A 25,029-nucleotide genomic window follows, 5' to 3' on the forward strand; every position below is an offset into this window, starting at 1 on the left:
GTGCTAATGCAATATTTTCACACCTGCTTGTATGGTTCTTGTGAAGTTGGATTGGACTCATAATGAGGTGCATTGTTTGTTAGAACTACACTACTTTTTTCTTGTCAGAAATAGCTTTTATATTTGAAAGTCATTAGTTGTGAGAACAAAGCAGGATGGCATTAACTAAATGTGTGTACTGTGCTTCTTCAGAGAGACAATGCCAGCTGACAAAGGCAAACACGAGCAAGTGCTTCCATTAAGTCCATGACACAGTTTTGTGTGTAAAGAGGCACAAATTGAATCTTGAAAGAGAAAACTTTTATCAGGCTGTCTTCAGGCAGTGCCTCCACCAAACTTGTCTTCTTCAAACATCTCTGTTTGTGTACACTGCTTTTGAGATGCTCATTTTTCTTTTTGTCTGTGCACAAAGGTCCATCAGCTTCTCAGAAATACTCGGTGTTGATCGGAAATCGTGAGTGGATGCGACGCAATGGCTTGAATATTGCAAATGATGTAAATGATGCAATGACAAACCATGAAATGAAAGGACAGACTGCCATACTAGTGGCTATAGATGGTAACTGCTCTTGCTTTGAGTGTCCTAGCAAATATGAGTCAATCCTACTGCAGAACAGATTAAAACAATCTGAAGCAGTTGATCACTGGCTTATTGTCAAGAAACTACTAATCTTTTAGTGCAGAACTGCTTATGTACTGTGAAGTATCAAAGTGTTCTTAAAAGAAGCTTTTACCACAGAACAGTGTTTATAAGGTTTTATTCTGTAGGTTTGAATTTAAGAATTAATTTCTGTACCCACTATTGTCTAGGATCATTGTTCAAACAAGCAGTGCCAATATGGTGCCATGTTCAATTCTTAATTTACATCAGTTAAGGATCATGGACCAGCCTATCACATCACTGGTTTCAAAACATACATAAATAAACATGCATGAATAAACATGGTGATTCATTATATCAGTCAAGTGAGTTTTGCCAGTGGGGTTCTGTTCTGTACCATGCAGAAAGAGATCCCAGACAATACCTTGATATGAGAAATTATTGCAATGGTGACAGATTGCCAGCACACCTGTGATCTTGAAATGAGGCCAATGATTCCTTTACTGAACAAATATCCTTGGTGCCCCTAGAGAGCAATTTTTAAAGGCATTTACTTGTGAAGTAAGTATCGATGCACCTTTGAGCCAGTGCACTGGAAGGCACTGCAAGACTTCTCAATGAAAGTCATTAATTCTAGTAGAGATTCAACCCTGAAAGACTAGGAGACATAAAACCAGACTCTATATGCTTCCTCTTGGAGGAGTGGCTTTAACATCTGACCTGGGCACAAACACCAACACTTTCTCTGACCAACTATCATATTTGTCCATGCCATAAAACATAGAAGTCAGGCTTGTTTAAAAGCTACTTTCTTCCTCATCTTCCTGATCCCTAAATAACTGAAACAGGCAAATGATAAGAAGAAGAGACCAGCAGTGAGAGAGCTGCAGACACAAGTGTCAATGTTGCTCAGAATGTGTTATTTCACAAGCTGCCACAGTGGGATGGAGGGGGAGCTCTGTTCTCTTGGTGCCGCTTTGCCTCCCACAGCTCTCTCTGACGGAGGATGTTTCCATTGGTGCAGGTGCGTTGTGTGGAATGATCGCCATAGCAGACACTGTCAAGCAGGAGGCAGCCCTTGCTGTGCACACACTGCAGAGCATGGGAATAGACGTGGTGCTCATAACGGGGGACAACAGGAAAACTGCAAAAGCCATTGCTACTCAGGTATCTGTTCTCTGTGGTTCAAAAAGCTACATGATGAGGTTCTAGAACTCCTGTTTGCCCCAGTGAATTTGAAGCAGGAGCTTCAGTTTCCCTGAAACTGTGGTTTCCCTGGATATATTAAATGAAGACAATTTTTTCTTGAACTGGACTGAAAATCAGGTCAAGAGCTATGGCAGAGTAGAGGGCAGTGGCTATGTTAAGATCCCACTGTAGACATGCAGTCAGTACTTCTCCAGAGTAATGGAGTTTCTTGCAGTAATTGGTTGCTGGACTGAAGTGTCCTGTTTCCCTTCACTGAAAGGCAGGCCTCTTTGGTTAGTGATGAAGAAAAGTTCCTTGAAGATCCAGTCCTGGTCACAGTTAGGCAATCTGCAGTGTGGATTTTTCATTATCTTAAGGGGTAACATAACAATATGAATTATTGCTAAGAAGCATAGCAGTCTAAAGGAGGTTGGGTTTATATTTTTCCCCGTGGCAAACTGTAAATGAAAAGTCAGATTCTCACTCTCCTTTGCTATGTTTCCACCCTCTCAATCTTCCTTTCCCTCTTTCCCTTTGCATTGGTTTACTTCTAACCTCTTACCATGTGCCGCTTTGCTTTCCTCAGGTATGCCACCACACAGCTGACTCAGCCAGCACTGTGCTATGCACGCTCTTCTGTGCTCTGAGGTCTGTTTTGTTTCTCCATGTAATGCTTTAATCCTCCTCCTTCTGGCTTTTACACTTTTGCTTTTGTGTTCAGTTATGATAAAGTGCTTTCCCACCCAATTTTCTTCATCAAAGGAAAAAAGTTTTCAGAAACAAGCTTGAATTTATGGTTCCAGGAACATAGATGAATGTTCTAAACAAGCTTATTTTGTGTCAACCTACATTTTCATTGAATTTTTGGAACGTTCTTTCCAATAGAAAGAAATGGTAAGCAGTTTTAAAAACGTTATAAAATGTTACTTTTCAAAAGGTTTAAAGAGAGCTCCTATCTTCTGTGGTGAGAAGCTGCTTCTGCCTGGTGAGGCAGCCAAACAAAGGGCATTATCCCAACACTATTTAATAAACTCATCTGTTTTCCAACTACAACAGTAGAGCCATTGCTAGCAACTCCATATAAGCTACCATGTGGATGGGTAGAAGCATTTAGCCAGCCATTTGCTTCATTTTTATAATCTCCCTGAGACCTGCACATACTTCTTGTCTGTTTCCTCTGCTGTAACTGCTTGATCATACATGGTTCGTGTGTTGCATTATCTGCTTGAAGGCTCTGCAGAGGAATCCGCACACCTGGATTGATGGGCTGAGGCCAGGTGTGTGAGGTTCAAAAAGGTGAAGTATCAAGTCCTGCACTTGGGTCACAACAGCCCCTGCAGCCCTGCGGCAGAGGGGCTGAAAAGCTGCTCAGCACAAAAGGACCTGGGGGTCCTTCACAGCAGCTGAACATGATCCAGCTGTGCCCAGGTGGGTAAGAAGGCCAATGGCATCCTGGCCTGGATCAGTAATAGTGTGGCCAGCAGGACCAAGGGAAGTGGTGGAGTCACCTCTCCTGAAGGTATTTAAAAGACAAATCTTTGTTGCTGGGGCAGTGGAGCTCCAGAAGCCATGCAGGGCTTGATGTGAAGGGCAGAGTATGGTTTGCCAGCATCTCTGCTGTAGGAGGGTGCTGTTATCAATCCTGTTCTTATGCCAAAGGCGTGTTGCTCTTCAGTTTTCTGTGTAGCCTGCAAATGTTGACTTCACCAGAATCAGTTTGGTTGATATTCCTGTTTGCCCCTTCACCTAGAACACCAAATGACTCTTCCTTCCAGCATGAAGCATGTCACCAACATGGGCTGTCTTTCTTTGTACCTAGGTTGGGATCAAAAAAGTCTTTGCAGAGGTTCTTCCTTCTCACAAGGTTGCAAAGGTCCAGGAGCTCCAAAATGGAAAGAAGAAGGTTGCAATGGTTGGTGATGGAGTCAACGATTCCCCTGCACTAGCCAAGGCCGATGTTGGAATTGCCATTGGAACAGGCACCGATGTTGCCATTGAAGCTGCAGATGTTGTTCTTATCCGAGTGAGCACTACAGTTTTGGCCTGTCCCCTTTTATCACTCACACTCCTCATTTTGGTTTAGTTTTCTGAAGACTGCATGTGGAAAACTTTCAGTGCTCTTCTGTCTTGCAGAATGATTTGCTGGATGTAGTTGCCAGTATTCACTTATCCAAGAGAACAGTTCGAAGAATACGAATAAATCTGATTCTTGCCTTAATTTATAATCTGCTTGGAATACCCATAGCAGCAGGTATGTGACTGCAAGAGCTCAGCTTGTCAGACAGCAGCACAGTTGGTCTCTGTGGTGCCTCCTATAGGATTTGCTTACCTGCTCAAGGAACCAAAACCAGGTTCCTAGATTATTTAAAACTTGGTAGAAGGAGGGTGAAATTGATACACAATACATTCTTTTTTTTTTTTTTTTTGCTTGCCTCTAAGGAAGAAATACTTCTAGATGAAATTAAAACTATGCTCTTACTTTATATAGTGGTACTTGGGGATTAGTATATTCAAACCCAGCTCTAATCAGATGTGCCATCTTACTTTTGGGTACTCCCTCTTTTATTTGCCCTGAATCATACATATTCTCTCCTACTGCTTGTAGTCTTTATGCCTCTGTCAGACATTTTATCATGCTCTAAATTCCTACTTAAAACTTACTTCAAGTATTCCTTGTTTTGTTTATGAGTAACTTCTCCCTCCTTTTCCTGTTCTACTGCCACGCCTTTCTGTTGCCTTTGCTGTGTTTCATATGTGCAGAATACCTGGAAAGGACAAATAGTCTTGTGGCTGCAGTCTTGTGCCTGTATGGGTGCAATGGTCATCCCTTGCAATGGAAGGGACATGTTTAGTAATGAGTGAGTAAATATATGTATTGATCTAGTTGTGTTTCTGGAGGTCTCAGCAGTTGTATTGTAGACCTGCTGACCTGTTCTGTGCTGTGCAGGGGTAGAAATGCCTGTGCTGGGATGAGCAGCTCTGGCTCATGTCCATGTGGTTTTTTCCTAGGTGTGTTCATGCCTGTTGGTCTCGTGCTTCAGCCTTGGATGGGGTCAGCTGCAATGGCAGCTTCTTCTGTGTCTGTCCTGCTGTCCTCACTGCAGCTGAAATGGCAAGTTTTGTTGAGTTTATCAGCTGGGGAGCTGTGGCAGTACTGAGGCTGGGGCTCAAGTGAGAGAAACCCTTTGGGCTTTCTACATCTAAAAGTCCCTGGAAGTCCATTAGCTTGGGATTGCTCTGTCTGATCCTTGGCTCCAAAAGAGACATGTGTCACTATTATGAACTTACCTGGACTAAGACAGTATGCTGTGTGCTTTAACTAGCAGCTAAAAGTGTGACTGGATGTCACCTGGGACCATGTGGTGGAGATTTACCAATTTCAATACCAAGTAAAGTAATGATCAGGAGGTTTTGCTGTGAATATCAAGTGAACAACTAGTTGGAAAGATAATTCTCCATAAGGTAACAATAGATTTTGAAAAAAATATTTGTACCAGTTTGGTTCTTATTTTTGTCTATTTAAGTTAGCCAGAGAGAAACAGGGAAGCAGTGTTTAAATTTATTCTTTTGCACCTTGCTGCAGATAGGACATCTCTCTTTATTTTTTTGGAAGCAAACCAGTTTCTGATCTACAAGATTTTTCAAGTTCTGTTCATTTTAATGCTACATTTTTTTGGGTACCCTTTTTGGCAGTTACAGTGGACCTCTTCTTCTTAACAGCATAGAAAGCAAACACCTTTCAAGAATAAGACTTTTTATGGTGTCTGGAATTGATCCAAACCTTCATATATTTTTACTGTAGCTGGGGTCTCCTGTATGTTACAGTATAGTACAGTACAGTATGGTATAAACTAATGTTCCAAATATGGGAAATCTGTTCCTACATCATGTTTCTTATCCTGCAAATGCTCAGTGAGATCACAACATAAATACAAATGACATACATACATGTCTGTTTGCAGTCAGCCCTACCACTACAGGATTTTCATCCTAAAAGGTTTCAGTATATAGTTATCCAAAGGATGAGAAATTTCTATAACAGGATTCCTTAATTCTCCCATTTCTTTTGACCTTGTTCTAATTTCATTAAGCATCACACACCATTTTAGGTAGATATTGAGAACCCCCTAAAAATATTTGGCTTCAGACTTATGGAAGCTCTCTTACAGTATACATTTTAGGACAATAATCTTTCTTGAAGCCTCAGATGAGGTGAATAGAACTTCAGGTTCCAAGGAACACAATGGTGCATATATATAGGTGAAGAAGACCACACATCCTTGCCATTTCTGGGATTTGACTTAGTATGCATTGAATCAGAAAGTGGTTTTTGTGTCATTGAGTCCATTTACCTCCAATTGTCTTAGAAGGTATAGAACATTCTAATAATTCAGCAAACTCATGATTTTTATTAAAGATCCTCACTTTGAGAGTCCCTCTCTTTTATTTTTTAAATGTTTTAAACCCATGTGATGAGTACTCTTGGCTATTTAACACTGTGCCTGAAGTGCATGGAATCATAGAATAATCTGGGTTGGAAAAGACCTTTAAGATCATTAAGTCCAACCTTTAACCTGGCACCACCAAGTCCACCACTAAACCATGTCCCTAAATGCAACAGAGTGCTCCATCAGTGGTATGTGGTCTTGAATGACTGACAACTCAGATTAGAAACATCTTGAGGAGTGTTCTGCATTTCGCCATCATCCTCCCTTATCCTTCTGTGCTTGTCTTGGCTTGAGAGAATTGGCAGGCTCAAAATTCAAGTAGTAATAAAAATTATTATTCTGTAACTGATTTTTGAGACCCTTACACCTCTTGGCACCACACATTTTAAATTAATTGTGAGCTTTTAGATAGGAAATTTAATTTAAACATACATAATTAATCTATAAAGTTATTTTTTCTATATAAACACTTGCAATACATTTAGATTATTAGAAGTTTCTGATTTGTTCCAGTGCCAGATGCTTTACACATTGACCTCTTGTTGTAAATACCTTCTCTCTTTCTCTTTCTCAGTTACAAGAAGCCAGACACAGAAAGTTACGAGGCACAAGCTCAAGGCCGCATGAAGCCACTCACTCCTTCTCAAATCAGCGTTCACATTGGAATGGACGATAGGAGGAGGGACTCTTCCAAACCATCTCCTTGGGACCAGACAAGCCAAGTGTCCCTCTCCTCCTTGGCTTCAGACAGGCTGCCCAGACGCAATGGCCTCATCCAGGAGGAAGGGGGCAAGTGGTCATTGCTCATAAATGGGGCAGATGAGGAGCAGTACATCTGAAGCTCTGGACACTTTGTACTGGGGAAAATGTTCCTCCTCCCCAGCCAGGGGAGGCCCTGACTTATTTCATCAGCAGCTTCAGTGTTGTAAGTGAAGTATTCCTTCAGCTCGTAAGACAATTGCAGCTCAGCTCAGCGTTGGGTTCTATGGATTGTGGATTTTTTTCAGGTCACCAGTTATTTCTAGTTATGGAAATAATCTGTGCCACTGTAATGAACTGGCTTGTTTGCACACAGCATTTAGTGAAATAATGTAAAATTGTAATTTGCAGAGTCTGAAAGAGTTTCTCTGTGACTCTTTGCTAGGAACCAAATTTCGTATTTTTCACTCTTTAAAACTTTATTATTTCAAAACCACATGAAGCAAGAATATTTTCAGAGCTGCCAAATATTAATTTGTGTCTAAATGAAATTAGCAATGGCATAAGGAACTCTGTGGTCAGAATTTGAATTTTTACACAGAATCCTAACTAATCATGTCACTGTGAGAACACTTTGTATTTAGGATTCATGGAATCTCCTGGGACCAAAAATGCTTTGTTATCTCACCTGCTTCAACTCTCTGAAAGGTCTTTTTCAAAGATTTTCACTGCTTTGAGGTATTGCATCCTTTTGATGCACATTTCTACTGCTCTCTTTGATTTTCTCTTTTGCTCCATATGAGCCCCTTTCCCCTTTTTCTTGCACAAGAGATCTTCTATGAGTTATCATTATGTTTAGAGATATTCCTGTTTGGGACAAACTCCTTTAAGTCACCAGGAACCTTTCCATTCCAATTGAAATCCATAAAGCAGAACAGTTCCTGGTCCCAGTTATCCAAGATACCTTGCTGGACCCCAGGGAGCTCCTTAGAGTTGGGCAGTTGTCTGTCTCTTTCCTCTGACAGAGTGAAGAATTTATGCCAGTGTGAGCAAAGGTGGTATTTACCTTGGCATGACTGAGCAGAACTAGCACTGGTGTGACTCCAGTGTAGCTGAACAGGGTGAGATTATTGCATAACTTAACCCCAGCTTGCTGGTTGCTTAAAATGCAGCTGGAAGTTTGAATTATAAAGGTGGAAAAATGGCCTTAAAGTGGGCTTCTATTTGCCATCATATGAATAAATGACAGGACCTGAACTAAGAAAATTTGTAATTTGTATTTATTTTTTGCATTGGTTTTAGTTCCCCTCTTTACTTCAATGAGAAATAAAAGTACTGGACACCCATTTTTTTGCTTTAACATCTTTACCAAAGCTTGCAGTAAGTTCATCCCTGTGAATGTCAGAATCACCCCTTAACAGTTTTTAGAGTCAGGACAGTAGGAATCAACAGCTTTGGGGAACTGAATGCAGTCCCAGAGCACTGTGTTGTCCAGCTGTGGGACTCTGATGTAAACAGAGTTTTATAGTCAAATTTATAAACTGAAAGAAGAGGAAATACATTGCTAAACAACATGAAATAACTACTTCTTTTCATTGATTGAAATATAGAGCTGTTTCTAACACGGGTTCAAATCCTGCTTCTCCTAATGTAAAAATGAAAAACAAGTCAGAGAGAAACAGAATTGTTCTTAAAACATTGGATGAGTCTTCCCATTTTCTCAGCACTGTATTAAATATAATTACAAATCAGTTTTAAAACTCTCTATAAGTAGAGATTACTTTCACAGAACACACACTTTTCAAACATGCCTTAGGTGCATGTCCCTGTGGGAAAGAGGGTCTGAAGTTTTACTATTCTGTATTTTCTTACCAGTCCTTACAGTAAAAATGTGCTTTGGTTTTTTAAAAAAAATTAAACAAATGACTGTGTGTCTCTTTTTTTTTTTTTTTTTTTTTTTTTTTTTTTTTAATTGAGGGGTTCAGAATAAAAAGGGCATAGAGAGAGATTGTTGGATTGCAGGGTACCTATGCACAAGGTTTAGTGACTGCTTTGTGATCTGTTTTAGGCAGGATATTTAGGAGGGAAAAAGAGGCAGTGTTGTTTCATGTTGAGACAGGTGAGGTTGCAAACACGTTAAAGGGTGGAAATAGGATTCAAAATCATTTTGGGGAATTGGACAGAACCAGGAAACTTTGCACACAGAACAGAGAGGAATTAAAGGCCAACGTGGCTGGAAAAGGTCAGGTAGTTGTCTGGCATTCATTTTGTCACCCATTCTAACAACACAGTGATCCTGCAAAATGGAGATAAACATAGAGAGGTATAAAGATTGAATCACCCACATGACAAAATACCTCATTCTGTTCTGCTCTGGAGAGGCATGAGCTGAAACAACAGGTCTAGTTTTATATGTCATGCTTGTTAGGAAAAAACAGTTCAGAAAAGAGCAATGAGATTTAACAGAAATCTAGAAAACGTGAGAATGTTTGAGAATGAGAAATAGAAGAAGATTGATGGAACTTGAGTAATTTTGCTTACAGAATACCATAAGGAAATACAAGTGTCAAGATAGAAAGAGAACAATTTGTTCCTTTCATCTTTTCAGTGTCTTTTATGTTCATGGTGAATAGAACAAGAAAATAATAGGCTTATTTAACCAAAGAATATTTAGATTAGTCACCAGGGAGGAACTGTGTAACAGGAAAGATTGTGGAGCACTGGAAGATGTTTCAGAGAGGGTCTCTTCAAATGGCAATCACACACATATTTGGTGATAATGTGTTAGTTAGAGGTGAATCCTCCCATGGGGCAGGCAGCTGCCCTACACCAGCTCCTGACCTTCTCCCCAGATGGGCTTTCTCTTATTTCTGTGAAAGTAGTATGAACCAAAAATTATTGGAGTAGAGGACTGACCACACTATCCTGTTTTCAAGAAGTGCTGAAGAACCTGACTTATTTCATACTTGAAATGAACTGGATAAGTTTTGCTCATTATATTTGCATAATGTCTTAGGCTTTAAATGGCTGTGAAACTTGCATAAATCCTGGAATCATAGAATGGTGTGGGTTGAAAGGGTCCTTAGAACTTATCTAGTCCAACTCTCCTGCCATGAGCAGGGGCACCTTTCACTAGACTGGGTTACTCAGAGCTCCATCCAATCTGTTTTTGAACACTGCCAGGGATGGGGCATCCACACCTTCTCTGGGCAGCCTGTGCTGTGCCTCACCACCCTCACAGTAAAGAATTTTTTCCTAATATTTAATTATCCTCTGTCAGTTTGAAGCCATTCCCCCTTGTCTCATCACTACATGCCCTTGTCAAAAGTGCCTCTCCAGCTCTCCTGCAGCCCCCTTTAGGCCCTGGAAGGTGCTCTAAGGTCTCCTTGGAACCTTCTTGTCTCCAGGCTGAACAGCCCCAACTCTCTCAGCCTGCCTTCATGGCAGAGGCTCTCCAGCCCTCTGATCAGCTTCATGCCCTCCTCTGCAGCTGTTCCAGCAGTTCCATGTCCTCCTTGTGCTGGGGGCCCCAGAGCTGGATGCAGCACTCCAGGTGGGGTCTCAGAGCGGGGCAGAGAGGCAGAATTCCCTTTCCCCCTGCTGGTCATGCCGCTCTGGATGCAGCCCAGGATATGGTTGGCTTTCTGGGTTGCAAGCACACATTGCTGGGTCATGTTAAACTTCTCATCAACCAACACCTCCAAGGCAAAAATGTCTATGAGAAAGTTAGAATAGTTATACATAGTCAAGAAAAAGAAATAGAGGTGACAGTCCTAACAATTGTGGTCATGTGCTCTTGTTAAACGAGCTCCTGGATCACATCCACTCTCACTGAGGGGGTGGTGTATGAGGTGGAGCTCAGTGTTTGCATGTCTGCATGCAATGTAATTGCAAACTGTCCTTGTCCCCACCGGGCCCACTGCCTGCAGCCCCAGCAGGGTGAGGTCTTGCCCGGCGCTGCTGCCTGTGCTGGCCCTGCAGCAAAAGAGCTGGAGGAAGGTGCCTGAGAGGATGGACTTGTGGACTCCCTAAGCTTGGTGCTCAGCAGTGTGCCACACTTATCTTCTTTCCTAGGACTGAGTATTTTGATGGATAATACAGTATATGGAGCAACGTTTCAAATCCCAGTTTTGTTCTTAGGTGTCTGCATTGTGGGTGCTCTCCCAGCATGACTCAGTTGCTGCCTCTCTGATGGTAAGTGTTGATACATCTGATGATTTACAGGGGCCATCCAGTTATTTTGCTCTGGGAAAACTTTGTGAGTCCTTTGTTGTAACTTTTAAATTCTTTTTTAATGAACACAGAAGACATTAAATGAATCAGATCTTTGACTTCCATGATATTTTTAGTGCAATAGCTCAGGAATACTGTTACCTGTTAAGTTTTTCAGTTGTTTTTCTTCTCTTGTTATAGTTTGCCACACAATTTTTTGGTGCCCTAAGTTCACAGGAAAGAAATGATTCTATTTAATTTCCTCCTCCTTTCCCCTTTTTTTTCAAGCAAATAAGCTGTCTGATTTCTATCTGAGCTGATTACAACCTTTCTCTGACTAAGTACTCGTTCAACAATTATATTTTCTCTAAATGCACTTGTGTGTGAAGAAAAAGAATGAGTAGGTGGTGAAATTATACAATGGTGTGCAGGGATGTGAAATCAGATAACACTGAAATGTCGGATTTAATTTCCTCTGCTAAGATGCCAACAGCAAGCCTGTTGGTTTTCAGTGGGGAATGGTTTGAGAGTCACAACAAAAGAAGTGGTGAAGCACAAAACATCCTGCTCACATGTGAGTCCCAGACAGACACAGGCACAGGAGGAGACAGATTAACTCCTCTCCTTGTCTCTAGTTAAAAGCACCAAGGCTTTGCAGGCAAGTACAGCCCGCCCACGGCTCTCCGTGCAATGATCTGATTTTCATGACTGATTTACCTTCATGCTTAAAAGGATGATTTCTGAAGTCTCCCCTGGTGCTGCAGGCGAAGGTGCAGGGATGTGGTGGGGGAGGTGTGTGTTGTTTTCCCCCCAGGTGGAGGTGTGTGCCCAGGGAGGTGTGTGCTCGTCAGTGCTGAGCAGTTCTGTGCTCCAGGGGGAGGTTTGGGTCTGGGGCTGTGCCACTCAGCAGCCAGACCTCACCTCGTGGGGCACCAGGAGATGTCACTGCACGTCCAGTACGAGCCTCAGAAACCCCTTAATCTGCAAAGCATCTGAACATCTGGTTACTAGCAAGGGGAAAAATATTAAGGGACAGTTTAATTCATGTCTAAAATTTTGGTCAGACAATATTATATAGTCCAGGAAGAGATGTTAGGCTAGTGTATGTTTGCCTTGAACTCTGAATTGGTACTTTGATGCTTAAGTAAATCCTGAGTTGCTCAGATGTGACTGCTGAAATTGCTTCCTTTTTCCTTTGACAAGCTGAGATCCAAGGAGAAAAGCCATGCTGCAGGAAGCCAAAGCAAGGTGCCAGCATCCTCAGGACAAACCTGTACCTTGTGGTGCGAGTTTGAACTCCCCAATTTAGGGAAGCTGAGGGGGCAAGACTGCTTGGTTGGTGGGGTAGTGTTTTAAGTAGACCTTAGGGGAAGTCACAGCAACCCTTGGCTTTCCTGCAGCATCACCTCTGTGGGCTGAGGCACGTGTCACCCATGAGCAGGATGCAGCAGGTTACACTCCCACAGCGCTCCCCTCCACCACACCCAGCTCACTCCGGCAGCACTGGCAAAATTCTACTCACCAAGGCAAATCAGCCCTTGCTCTGAAGCCAGCCTGTGTGTTCCAGCCATGGAACAGTGCCAGTGTGCAGTGCCAGTGTCTGAGAGACTCTCCAGCATCCTCGCAGAAAGGAGCCTTGCTTCCAAGGGTTAATTTTATTTTAAGATACCTCTGCATTGCAGTTGCAAATCTGAGCGGCTGGGAGCAACCTGCTGAACAGGAAAGGGCTCATTAAATACATACTGTCACTGATTTCTAAGAGAGTGCAGAGACAATATAATTACAGTAATTATGTCAGAATCTTGCTGCAGAGTTGCCATTTGTGTTGGGAGTTTTATCCTCTCACTACGGCAGGAGGATTTAAAAACCTCATACATCTGCCAATATATTTGTGCCACAACTAACTTACTCAGAAGCTTTTGTTTGATCGTTCTCTCTACAGACCACAGAGCTTTTTAAGTGTATCGTCATGTTAAGGATGAACAAGAGGTAGGCAAGGCATTTGGGTAGTGTGCTGCTGTCTTCATGTCCATGGGGGAGGCAAATTTGGGCTGCAAAGAGGACCTGGCCAAGGCCACATTACAAAGGGAAAATTTAAAATTGCAGCTCATAAGAAGATGCTGGAAGGGTGGTTTGGCTGGAAGATGCCAATACCCCCCTGCCTCTGCTGGTGCAGGTACCTACAGGTGGGAGAGGTGGGCTGAGAAAGTCAGTGTGTGTAAGGTGAGGTGTAAGCTCTTCTCTGAACATGCTCCAGCACCTCAATGCCCTGCTTGTCTTGAGGGGCCCAGAACTGGACACAGGATTTGAGGTGTGCCCTCACCAGTGCCGAGTACAGGGGCACAATCCCTGCCCTGTCCTGCTGGCACACCATTGCTGATCCAGGCCAGGATGCCATTGGCCTTCTTGGCCCCTGGGCACACTCTGGCTCACATTCAGCTGCTGCTGACCAGCACCCCCAGGCCCTTTTCCTCTGGGCATCTTTCCAGACACTCTTCCCTAAGCCTGTAGTCCTGCAAGGGGTTGTTGTGACCCAAGTGCAGGGTTGAGGGAAACTAGGACATAAAGGTTGCTTTTATAGGGAGGGGGCACCTGGATTTTCAGGCCACCCGGGCACTTCGCTGGAGGATCTCAGAAAGTGGAAAGCCTCATTCATTCAGAGGGATGCCAAGCTCTGACCAGCACTCACCACAGCCTACAGATGGGGACAGGAGCACCCCAAAACCTGCAAGTCCAAGGTAGGTTTCACACAGCACCTCTGCATTGAAAGTGATCAGGGCTCCTTTCCCCAAGGAAACCATTGACCAGTTATTAATGGTTATACCAACAACTTTACAAGCTTAAATAGAAAGGAGGAAATGGGATTTGGCAGAAAGTTCTCCCTTCTGAACACACTAAGCTGTAGGAAAAGTTCCTCTTGCTTAAACAACAAGCAAATTGGATAAATATAAGCAGAAAAATAGGTATGCTCTCAAGATGTTTTTAAAGTAACAAGAAAAGCAACTTTGCTTGGAAAGTTTGGTTCCAGGATTTTAGGCCAGAGAGGGCAGGAGATGGGGGAAAACAAGGCCGATCCCAAAGCAGCCTCACTATTTTCCTCCTTTGAAAAGTGTTGAATTCTGTGCAAAACACATTACTGATTTGTTAAAACTGCCGTTGTTGTTAATGTTGTTAATAACTCCCTGTGCAGTTGTTAACTGTAAGCCCCATATAAGCCCTAAGATGAAGTTGCTTTACAGCAGTAAAACATCAAGCCACTTCCACAAGGAAAGCCTTAATTGCATTTTACACAGAGCTGAGCTAAGGCACAGGTGAAGTGACCTGAGTGGGGTCTGACCCCAGCAAAACAAGGGTGTTTTGCATTTCAGCTCTCTCTTCATCACAGTCTTGCTTTGTTCTCCTGATTGTCTGGCTTGTTTGTAAAAAAAACGCAAAAGCCACCAATAAAATAAAAATTGAATATCAGAAAACAAACTTCTAGCTTCATAATAACAAGTGAACAAAAACATGACTTGCCAACAGACAGATTATTGGTCTCTGATTCAGACATGTATGACTGTTTGCCCAACATCTTCTTCACCATCCCCTTTCTCACCAGCTCTTCTGTCATGTTCAACGTCTTGTATGAGTGAGTCAGAAAAGAATCCTGCTGGAAATCCCTGTAACAAGAGATCTGAAGAGTGATGAAAGGAGCAGATTTAGGGTTCTGCCAAGGTGAGTGTACTTGTGCATCACATTTACCCATCTGCACTGACAACAGCACTTCCTCTGCCTGCTCTCCATCTGCTTGCTTTTTTATCAATCAAGTTACACATTTAGGAGTGGCAGTGGGTGTGATGAGGATCACAGCACCTACACCAGCGTTAACACTCTCCCTGTTTAATTTACTGTGCTGTACACACACACATCCGGTGAACAGCCACAGTGTTTTTGCAATGCATGCTTTTTGGCTTCAGCAAAAAAGAAAAAAACAAAAAAAAACAACTTTTAATACATAAGAACCAAAACCACCAGAGACAGAAATGGCTTTTTAAATTTTTCTTTGATCTGGTGAGTTGTTCAGACAGATGCTGAGGCACAAAGCAAGCCACTAGACTCCAAAACTTTTGTTTGCCATCTATCCCCCAGTAGCTCCGTGTGATCAAGAAGTTCTCCCAGCCTTACTTTATTGCTGCTCCTGCAGGTGGTTGTCATGCCAAACCCATTAGACCCTCTCATTTATTTATCCTGTGACCAGTCTTGACAGCACAACTTACAGCCCTGCATGCCCCTGTGTACTTACATCTCTTTTTCTACCTGGGCTTAAAAAAATATTAGGCAGTCCCTCTTGCACAGTTTCTTTCCATCCTGTTTTCCACACTAAACAAGTTATTTCAGACATTTTTCAAAAACCCCATTTTCATTCACTTCATTAATATTTTCAAGTTCTGGTTTAGACTTTCCCACTGTATGGAAGTCTTTAATCTTAGTATTAAAATACTAGTGCAGGATTTAAATGATCCTGTTTGCAGAATTAATGGAAAATTCAAGTGACTGCAAAGGGCAGTATCTGTCTGCTTTTGTGAATAAGATGATACAGCTCTTAAACTGCTGGTACATCTTTTTCATTGCTTCAGCAATGACCCAGCACCCATTTCCCTCTGGCTTCATTAGCATTTGGCTGAATCCTAGCTGCTTTTGAAAAAAATTAATTGCAGAAAAACTATCTTTTTTAGTATTATTCAGCCCCAACTATATTTACCACAAAAGCAATTACCAGGGAGATGGGAGATGGCTCTCCACTCAGAAAGACTGGTTTGACTACAGGAAGAGCCAGGAATCCAAATTTCCCATGGCCTCAGAATGCATTTCAGCCATCCTGTCTTTCTGCCCACATCAGATATGCTGTTCCCACCATCACTGGTCTGTCCAGTGGCAAGGATCACAGGGAACCATGTTGGGAATATGCATTTCCTGTCACGTATGGGAATGGTCTGCTTGTCGCTGCCTCCAGAAGCTGGGAATTGGAAAGAGGTCACCTTTTCTCCATGTCACTTCATTGTGAAGAAATTTCTGATGTGAAAGAGCAATGTGCTAAGAGCACACAGTGGTGGGACCAACGAGGTTACAGAGCCACAGAATTGTTGAGGTTGAGAGGGACCTCTGGATGTCATCTGGGCCAACCTCCTGTGCTCAAGCAGGGCCACCTAGCCCCAGCTGCCCGGGACCATTTCCAGACAGCTTTTGAAAACTGGCAACCTATGTCAGTGCTTGGTGACCCTCACAGTGGCAGCTTCCTGATGTTCAGGGGGAAATTTCTGTGTTTCAGTTTGTGCCCATGGCCTCTGGTCCTCACACTGGGCACCAATGGAAAGAGCCTGGCTGTGTCCTCTTTGCACCCTTCCTTCAGATATTTACACACATTGATGAGATCGTCTCTTCTCTTCTCTTCTGTTCTCATCACAGCTCTCTGAGCATTTCCTCATAGGAGAGGTGCATCACAACCTTCATCATCTTCATGGCCCTTTGTCGGAGCCTCTCTTGTACTGGGGAGTCCAGGACTGTACCCAGCACTGCAGGAATGGCCTCACCAGAGCTGAGCAGAGAGGAAGGACTACCTCCCTCAATTTGTTGGCAACACCTCTCCTAATGCAGCCCAGGACACCATTCACTTTCTCTGCCTTAAGTGTGCATTGCTGGGTTATGACCAACTTGGTGTCCCCCAGGAGCCCCAGGTGCTTTTCTGCCAAGCTGCTTCCCAGATGGATAGCCCTCAGCACGGACTGGGGATTGTTCCTCTCCAAGTGTGGGACTTTGCACTTCTTGTTGAACTTTATGGCCTACCGTCCAGCCCATTTCCCCAGCCTTGTGTTCTCCCTGGGTGCCAGCACAACCCTCTAGTCTGTCAGCCACCTCTGTCCACTTGTCATGACCAAACCTGCTGGTGGTGCACTCTGCCCCATCACCCAGGTGAGTAGTGACCTTAGCAGAGTCAGTTCAGTGACACAGACTTGGGGGTCTCAGGTCTTTCCAGTACACTCAGAGGACTCTCTTCTAGCAGAGACACTGCTTCCTGAAATCTTGGTGATTCTGAAATCTTGGTGAATAAAAGACATTGCTGATTACAACTTAATTAGAGGGATCCCTTTCTCCAGCTCCTTGTAGGCTGTAGCTGCTGTTTAAAAGCAGCAAGAGGGTTATTTTGTCTCTCACTACTGTTTTCTTCTGGCTGTTTCTGGACAATGAGAGGAGAGCCATACCATGGATGATCTCTACCACTGATTGCAGTTGCAGTGCTGGACATTTAGAGGCCATGATTACAGCACAACAGAGTTGCTCAGTGAGTTAAACTAGCTGGGTACATTTTCATTACCAACATTAATTGATAAACAAGAAGGACAGAATTACTGATGGCATCTAACACAAGAAATACTGGCATCAAATAGGTTATTTAGAATGTATAATAAACCAAATTATGAGAATTTACTGGTGTCAGTGTCTGTTTCTTCCATGTGAACCCATACATTTGGTTTGGCATTGCTGAGGGTGGGAATGCTTTTGCTGAGGCAGTAATAAACCCTAAGCTCCTGCAAAACTCTAATAAAAGCTTGTCTAGCAGTGCAGCAGTGAGAAACTGGGACTGCTGCGTACCCAGGCTGCCCAGCAAGGCCCTGGGGCAGCCACCAGCAGGCTGCTGCTGCCAAGAATTTCTTGCGTTTCCTGTGTTCACTGTCCTTGTGCAGCAGTGCCTCATGCCAGCTCTGGGACTGGTGTGGAAAGGTCAGAAAGAGCCCTTTGGAGCAGGCACACAGCAGTGCACAACAGAGCATGAGGCTGCATGGATGCTCCCTTCTCCATCTGCTTTGCCCTGGTGTTTTATTTTTGTGGCTGGTTGGTGTCCCTTGCAGAAATCATCCCTTAGCATGGAAGGATTTTCACAGAAATGTGACCTAAAAATCAGGCAGGACCTCTTTGATGGGTTTGCAGGTACTAAAATATTTCTAGTCCCTTAGAAATGGCTGGCTGACTGGCACTCAGCACAAAACCCTGCAGAAGACCTTGGTTAAAGGGGAATTCAGGTTGCCTCTGTTTTAAACATTCAAACATGTTTAGGGCATTTACTCCAAACCTCCAAAGACTTTGAAAGGGCTAGCATTTAAAACTAAATTTTTGGAAATTAGTGAATGCTGACCACTTAAAGAAAGGGAATACTGTTCATAAGAATGCAGCTAGCTTCTTTTGATGCCTCCTGAATTTTGTAGTAGTGGAGACTAGAAGCTTCATCTGTGCCCCTCAGGGCTTTACAGATCTTTTTCATTCATGTCTCCTCTCACCTATTTTTCAGGCTGAGCTGCACAGAACCTGTCCCACATTTTCTGTTCCCTGGCTGCTTGGATTGACCACTCCTGCTCTGCCAACCTGTGACTCCCCCTTTGCCCTGGATGGGGCTTTCCTCACTTCCTGGCCCCACTTTGCATCCTTGCAATGGGTGAGTTGTGAGATCTCAATTCACCCATTGAAAGGAGCCAAGTGCTGCCCTCTCCTGTGGCTCCTTGGCTCCAGCTCCCTGCAGGGCTCAGCTCAGCCCTTCCAGACTCTTGTGGAAAAATGACATTATTTCTTGAACAGCTCAGCACTGATCTCATGGGAACTGTGAACCCACTAAAATCTAATTTTCACAGGTTTTCTTTCATAATGAAATTAAGGCAACTGGGTGCAATTATCATTGTCCTAAGGACAGTATGCCTTCAGGGATCCCAAGGAAGAAAACCAGCCCCATCCTAAGAACCTGTGAGCGAAATCATCCTGCAACCCTGAGCAGCATGTCCCTGCCAGGGGGCATGGTAAATGGGCAGAGTCATGAAAAATATTTCTAGCTGCCATCACAAAGTCTTTAACATGGAAAGCAAAAAGAAATGTCTGTGCAGCCTCAGAATTGCTCTGGACCTGAAATAAAAACAGTCACTTGCCCTTTATTTTCCACACTGGTCATTATCTCCAGGTAGCTCAGGAAACCATCTTCATTCCTGCTGGAAAACATGTGAAAAAAAAAGTCACCAAGGCACTTTGAAACAACTACAAACGCCTACAAAGGTCTAAAAATACACAGCACTGACAATGTGTGCAGCAGCAGTTATTGTCTCTGTGCTTGAGCCTGCAAACTGATAATTTCACATGGCAGCACTAAACTGAGGAATCCAGCATCTGTACCCAAAATACAAATCATTTTAGCAATGAAACTTTACATATATTTGTCACCATTATTTGCTTTTCAGTGGGAAACTGGCACATGATGAGGAGGGTTATGCTTGGCCATAGCTGCTATCCACTTGGGTTTTCCCGGCCATGTCCTCTCCTTCCAGCCAGCCCCTCTGCCTTCTTTATTTCAGTGTGTTTTCCCTATTCCCCAAAGTGTCTAGCTGTAGGTTATACCATAATCTGCTGCTTGCCTCCAGGTTAGGCTGCCATGAACCAGGAAATCCCAAGTGGAGGGGGAAAGGCTTGGGGCTGAGCAGGGCTGGGCTGCTCCGACACAGCATTCAGTGTGAGGGCTGAGATCTTGAAATGACAATTAAGATCACATGGAGGACATCCCAGAAGTAGAGTAAATTTCTTGCATGCTCTGTAGGGCCAACTAGGTGTGGGGACCTGAGACAGAGCTCCTCCTTGCCAGCCCCAAGCACCCCCAGCCAAGGATTTACATGAACTCCATGGTCCTCTCCACAGCTGGAGGTGCAGGAGGCAAGTGTCTTTACTCACTCAGGATCCAGAAAGCCATATTCTGGAGAGCAGGGTTGTCTAGAGGACTCTCCAGGAAAGCCATGAACCATGGCTCCTGAGAGTGCTGGAGTCAGCTGTCACCCTTGGACTGACAAAAGATAACTTCAGGTGTTGAAAAACAGATTCAGTCTTGTGAAAAAGTTGTATTTTGAATCAGTGGTAGTAAGTGGGCTGTTTAAATGGAAAATAAGGATATGCCATAACTAAGGTGCAAACACGAGCCATAGGAGATGTAACATACTCACCTGTTATTTAATGTAATCTCACAATTGATAAATATCTGCAACAAGTAAAAAGCATCACATTTTTACCTGTCCTTAGAGATGTGTATGCCAGGAGCCATAAGAGACCATGGTGTGGATTGGAATCTCCAGTTGTTACCACGCTTTTTGAAAGCTACTGTCTGTGAGTGTTCCAAGAGCTGTTGGCAGGCTGGTGCCATGGATGGAGTGGAGATCTGCCACAAAATCATTTGTCAGCCTTAATCTCTCAGCCCCTCTTTGTGTTCTGATCCTTAAAATGGCAAGAGGGTCTTCTGCACAGCTCTGCAGGGAACAATGGGGTACGTGCACCGATGTGTGGCCCCCTGTGAGACCTCGGAATGGGAAATTCCATGTGGGGGGAATAGAATGTGAGAAAAGATAGTGCAGAAGGCAGTTTCACACTGGAGGAGTTGTAACTGCACTAATCACCAAAGATTAGGAACAGGCCTGCCCTTAACGGGCCACAGCTGTGTCCAATAAGGAGATGAGGGCTACAAAAGAGTGGGTTAGCTGGGAGAGGAGAGGGGGAGTTTGTTGGCTGTGCTGCCCATGAAAAATTGCTGAGAAGGTGTGGAACTTTTGAGATAAGATGATAATGCTGTATCAGAATGCAATGCCTGGGGACATGGGTTAGTGGTGAAAGTGACAGTTTTTGGTTAATGGTTGGACTCAGTGATCTTAGGGGTTTCTTCCAACCAATGGTTGGACTCAGTGATCTTAGAGGTTTCTTCCAATTCTCTGTGTGTGTACCATATAAGCAGAAAGCACCCCTGCTATGCTGTTGCTGCTGGAGCAGGGCTGATGGTTCCCTGTGGGAGGATCCTTGCATGCTTTGTTGCTTATGCCTTCATCAGAAGAAAGATTAGTTCCCACAAATTTTCTCTCCCCGTCCTTGGAGAAGGTGGATGCCTCAAGTGATATCTGCCCTGCTAATCAGTTCCACCTCTACCAGCCCTCGGTTGCAGCTGTTCTCAGGGATGTGCTGCTCCTGAGGGAGCAGTGCAAAAGCTCAGGTCACAGATCAGTTCTTCATCACTTGATTTCACAGTACTACAGCCTTTCTGTCAGGCTGCTGCTTGGCTGGCTTTTTTAATTAAGCATTGCTGTAAATTGTATAGATGCAAATCTGAGTGCCACAGAAAAGGAAGCGTTGTGTATCGGTATGATGTAAAGCCAATGTAGGTCACTTCAAACACACATTTGGTGCACATATGACAGATATGAAGCAACTGGGGGATGTATAGCTCTTTCTTTAATGGATTTGGTGCGTTTGGGCTGCAGCTGGAAATTGCAATGGAGTATGCAGCGAGAGCTGGTTTCCTTGTTAAGTCAGCAGAGAAAGCATGTTCACAAAAGAGGCACTTGCTATGCTCTCACAGAGACTTTACCTTGCTTCACACTTTTCCCTCCTGAGGTATAACAGCCAAGCCACAAATCTTGAGAAATGGGAAAGAAAATCCATACATGAACTGGAAATTTACTGTCAGCTTAGAGCAGGCAAATAACAGCTTTTCAACCCAATTTCCATTTAGGTGTTCTCAGCTAGCTTAGCAGAGCTCTGGAAAGGTAACATTCTCATGAAGATGTAGACTAATAACAGTAATTCTTCTTGAAAAGCTCCCATGCCAGCACACTCAGGAAGCTGTACTGCAGGACAGCAAACTCCTGGTGCTGCAGCTCATTTAAAGATGTGGAGGGTGAGCAGTTGTGAGCATGCTGCTCCTGAGAAATGTGGTGAGGTGCAGGATGCTGATGAAGGTGGTGGTGGCAGGGAAGGAGTGTTGTCACACGCTGAGGTTCCCTGTTTCCACAGCCCTAAAGGTGAGAGTTGGTAAATCTGTGGCTGCATGGCTCCCACACTCGGTCATTAACACAACACTTGTGTGACAGTGTTCACAGGGGTCTTAGGAAGAGGGAAGAGATGAGGATCTGACTCTGTGTTTCAGAAGGCTTGATTTATTATTTTATGATATATATTATATTAAAACTACACTAAAAGAATAAAAGAAGGCTAGCTAAGAATAGAAAAAGAAGAGATGATAACAAAGGCTTGTGGCTCGGACTCTCTGCCTGAGCCAGCTGACTGTGATTGGCTATTAATTTGGAACAACCACATGAGACCAATCACAGATCCACCTGTTGCATTCCACAGCAGCAGATAATTATTGTTTACATTTTGTTCCTGAGGCCTCTCAGCTTTCTCAGGAGAAAAAAATCCTAAGGAAAGGATTTTTCAGAAAATATCATAGCTACACAGTTGTAATAGAGCAGGGGCAGTGCAGGGAGGTGAGAGTGCTTTGCCTGCACTGCACACCCTGACTGGTTCCTGGCCACCTTTCCTCTTGCTCTGTGTCTGTGAACACACACAGAGGGGCGCTCACACAGCAATCCCGAATAAGAAGAGGACAATTTGCACCCCAGGAAAACTGGCAGCTCGCTTGGTGGCTCTGTGTCATGTATTGCAAACCTGAAGAACCAAGACAAAACCTCTGCTTATCTGTACAAGTCCAAGGCTGCCACGGTGGTTTTTTAAGATCTTGGATGCAAATCTGTATTGTCTTTTTTTTTTTTTGACAAAAGCCCACGTCACCAAGGGGAGGTGTGCTTGTGCTCAAATTCACCACTTCCTCTGAGAGCTCCCCTTGCCTGCTTCTCATGCTCCCCGTGAAATAGCAATAGCAGAATCCCAGTTTTAATTCAGTATGGGATTTTGGATCCTCTGAGGGGCTGCCTAGATTGAGTGAATCACTGGATCAGGACAAAACCCTCCCAAAAATCCCCAGACGTGAAGAATCTGGAATTCCCTCTCTCTCTGCAGATTATGCTCTTAGTTCAATCAATAAATAAAGTATTTTAAAAAGTAGAAAAGAGGGGAGAAACAGAGAGAGAAAAGGAGAAATAGAGAGATTTGCAGCATTATAGAATTGTTTTTAAAATACAGTTTCCTCATGGTTCTTCTCTTCTTTAACCCCCATTAGATGATAATTTCTGAAGGATTCAAGTATGGTTATTTTTCCCTATCTGATATTTTCAGTCACAGTATTCTATATTTTCCTTTAATTTCCGTGGAAATTCTCTGCACTGACTTTTAACAATTCAGACAGATTTACTGGAAGAACAGCAGCAGAATTTCTGTATGTGCTGGATGGGCTCCATACCCCCAATTTCCCATGAGTCACAGGACTGCCTTACAGGTTTTTGACATTCCTCCTATGCAATGACTGACACATAGAGTTGATAATTACAGCTAAATATACACATACATATACAGAATAAATTTAATTTTCTTCTGTCACTCTTACCATTCCGGTTTGTGACACATCTAGACATGTCAGTTGACTTAAATGACTTCTTGCCATTTTGCATGTTCTGTCTCTCCCACGAGTTAGCTCCACGGCTGTGTCAGGAATGCTTCCTGATGACACTGCTGCATTTCAAAATTGTGCAGGTGAGCTCAGGAGCTATTTCTTTCTCCCATTCAAATATTTAAGCTGATTTGTCACTACTGACTCAATCTCTTTATTACTTTCTGCAGGAGTTGTCATCCCTCTGTAAAACACTTTAGGCTTTGGGATGTTCTGTGGTTTTAGAGTAAGAAAGCTGCAGTCCATAATTTCCACTATTGTTGTGGCCTGGAGCAGAAAATACTCTGCTGTGAATTGCTTGAGCAGAACCTTTGAAAGAAAAAAACTACATTACATTAATGTAAATAAAACCCTAGAGGAAAAGTGATGGTTGTGAAACACCAGGGCTGGGAATTAACTAAGAAAACCAGCTTAGAGAAGTGGTTACACAGAGCACTACAGGTACAGCTGCTTTTGAGGCACAGGTGGGCTTGGCAGCTTCTTTAGATCCTTCCACTCCAGGTGAGTTTTTCCTTCAGTCATCTTCAGTTCTTCAGACATCTACAATTTTTTTCTGGTCCCTCCAGCCAGCCTGTGCCAGATCAGCACACTTGCTCTTCCAAGAGAGGTGTATGTGAATTTTTTCACTCTGAATGTCACATCTTGACAGCCTCCCTGTGCATATTGCAGAGGTGATAAATGTAACTGTGCTGTTTTTTGTTTGGTTGGTGTTTTGTTTTTTTTTTAATATGGGAGTTATTTTATTTGTTCCTCTCATTACTTTACCACTCCAGAGAGTTAACAGAGATCTCCTACATGACTGAAATTCATCCTCCATCCAGAGCTGCTGGACAGAGAGCAGGTGCTCTCTAACATCCCACCCTGAAATGCCTTTTGCATGCGGTCTCTCCCCAGCAATGCCACCCAAGCAAAGGCCACTCTGAAGCCACCAGGTGGATGCAATCTTTTGAGGGGAGCTACCAGCAGTCCAAAACCATATAGGTTTATGCTTTTTTCTGGCTGAACTTCAGGCTCCTCTGTGCTGCACTGTGTAAAGCCTTAAACTTCTCATCAGTTGTATTGTCACCGACAGAGAAGCATCGCTCTGCTCTGCCCTGACAGAAGTGACTAGCAGCTCTCCTAAGAGCATTTCATGTGCTTCAAGATCTTTGCCAGAGAGAGCACAACTAATTTTAGCTTAAATGGATGCTAATTTGACATGTGCATTTGAATAAGTGAGAGAAATTCTTGGCTTTTTGACATTAAAATTTATTAAGTGACAAGTGCTTTTTGAATACTGCTATTTTCTGAAAGGTTCTTTTTCTCTAGAGCACCTGATAATAAAGCTCTAACACGTAAGAGCCCTGAATTTGTAGGAAGTTGCACTGAATGGTCTAAGAGGTCATTTTCATCTCTGCCTTACATGGCAATAATTGAATAATAATAAGCAATAATAAGGAATAAACATTCCTACCCCAGCTGAATTGGCTGGCTTTTTTTATGGACCGGTTATT

General features: G+C 43.3%; 1 protein-coding gene and 1 long non-coding RNA gene across 5 annotated transcripts in view; both read left to right on the top strand.

Moving 5' to 3' along the window:
• Positions 1–8,871, top strand: part of ATP7B (ATPase copper transporting beta) — a 40,322-nt gene extending 31,451 nt beyond the window's left edge. For all 3 annotated transcript variants that reach the window (XM_014263951.3, XM_014263949.3, XM_026790627.2), the window contains exons 16-21: positions 413–559; positions 1,626–1,768; positions 3,609–3,812; positions 3,923–4,040; positions 4,799–4,901; positions 6,812–8,871. In XM_014263951.3, coding sequence (XP_014119426.2) covers positions 413–559; positions 1,626–1,768; positions 3,609–3,812; positions 3,923–4,040; positions 4,799–4,901; positions 6,812–7,076 — 980 coding nt within the window. In that variant the 3' untranslated portion in view covers positions 7,077–8,871. The remainder of the gene's footprint in view (positions 1–412; positions 560–1,625; positions 1,769–3,608; positions 3,813–3,922; positions 4,041–4,798; positions 4,902–6,811) is intronic.
• Positions 8,872–8,935: 64 nt separating this feature from the next.
• Positions 8,936–17,601, top strand: LOC113458669 (uncharacterized). 2 transcript variants are annotated; one of them, XR_012579026.1, is made up of 5 exons: positions 8,936–11,130; positions 13,091–13,137; positions 13,730–13,886; positions 14,747–14,862; positions 16,594–17,601. It is a non-coding gene; the product is annotated as an uncharacterized LOC113458669 (long non-coding RNA). The 2 variants fall into 2 exon arrangements; XR_003379153.2 differs by lacking the exon at positions 8,936–11,130 and having other exon boundaries at positions 12,965–13,886.
• Positions 17,602–25,029: the final 7,428 nt, after the last annotated feature.

This window comes from Zonotrichia albicollis, chromosome 2, assembly GCF_047830755.1.
Source record: "Zonotrichia albicollis isolate bZonAlb1 chromosome 2, bZonAlb1.hap1, whole genome shotgun sequence".
Taxonomy (NCBI): Eukaryota; Metazoa; Chordata; class Aves; order Passeriformes; family Passerellidae; genus Zonotrichia; species Zonotrichia albicollis.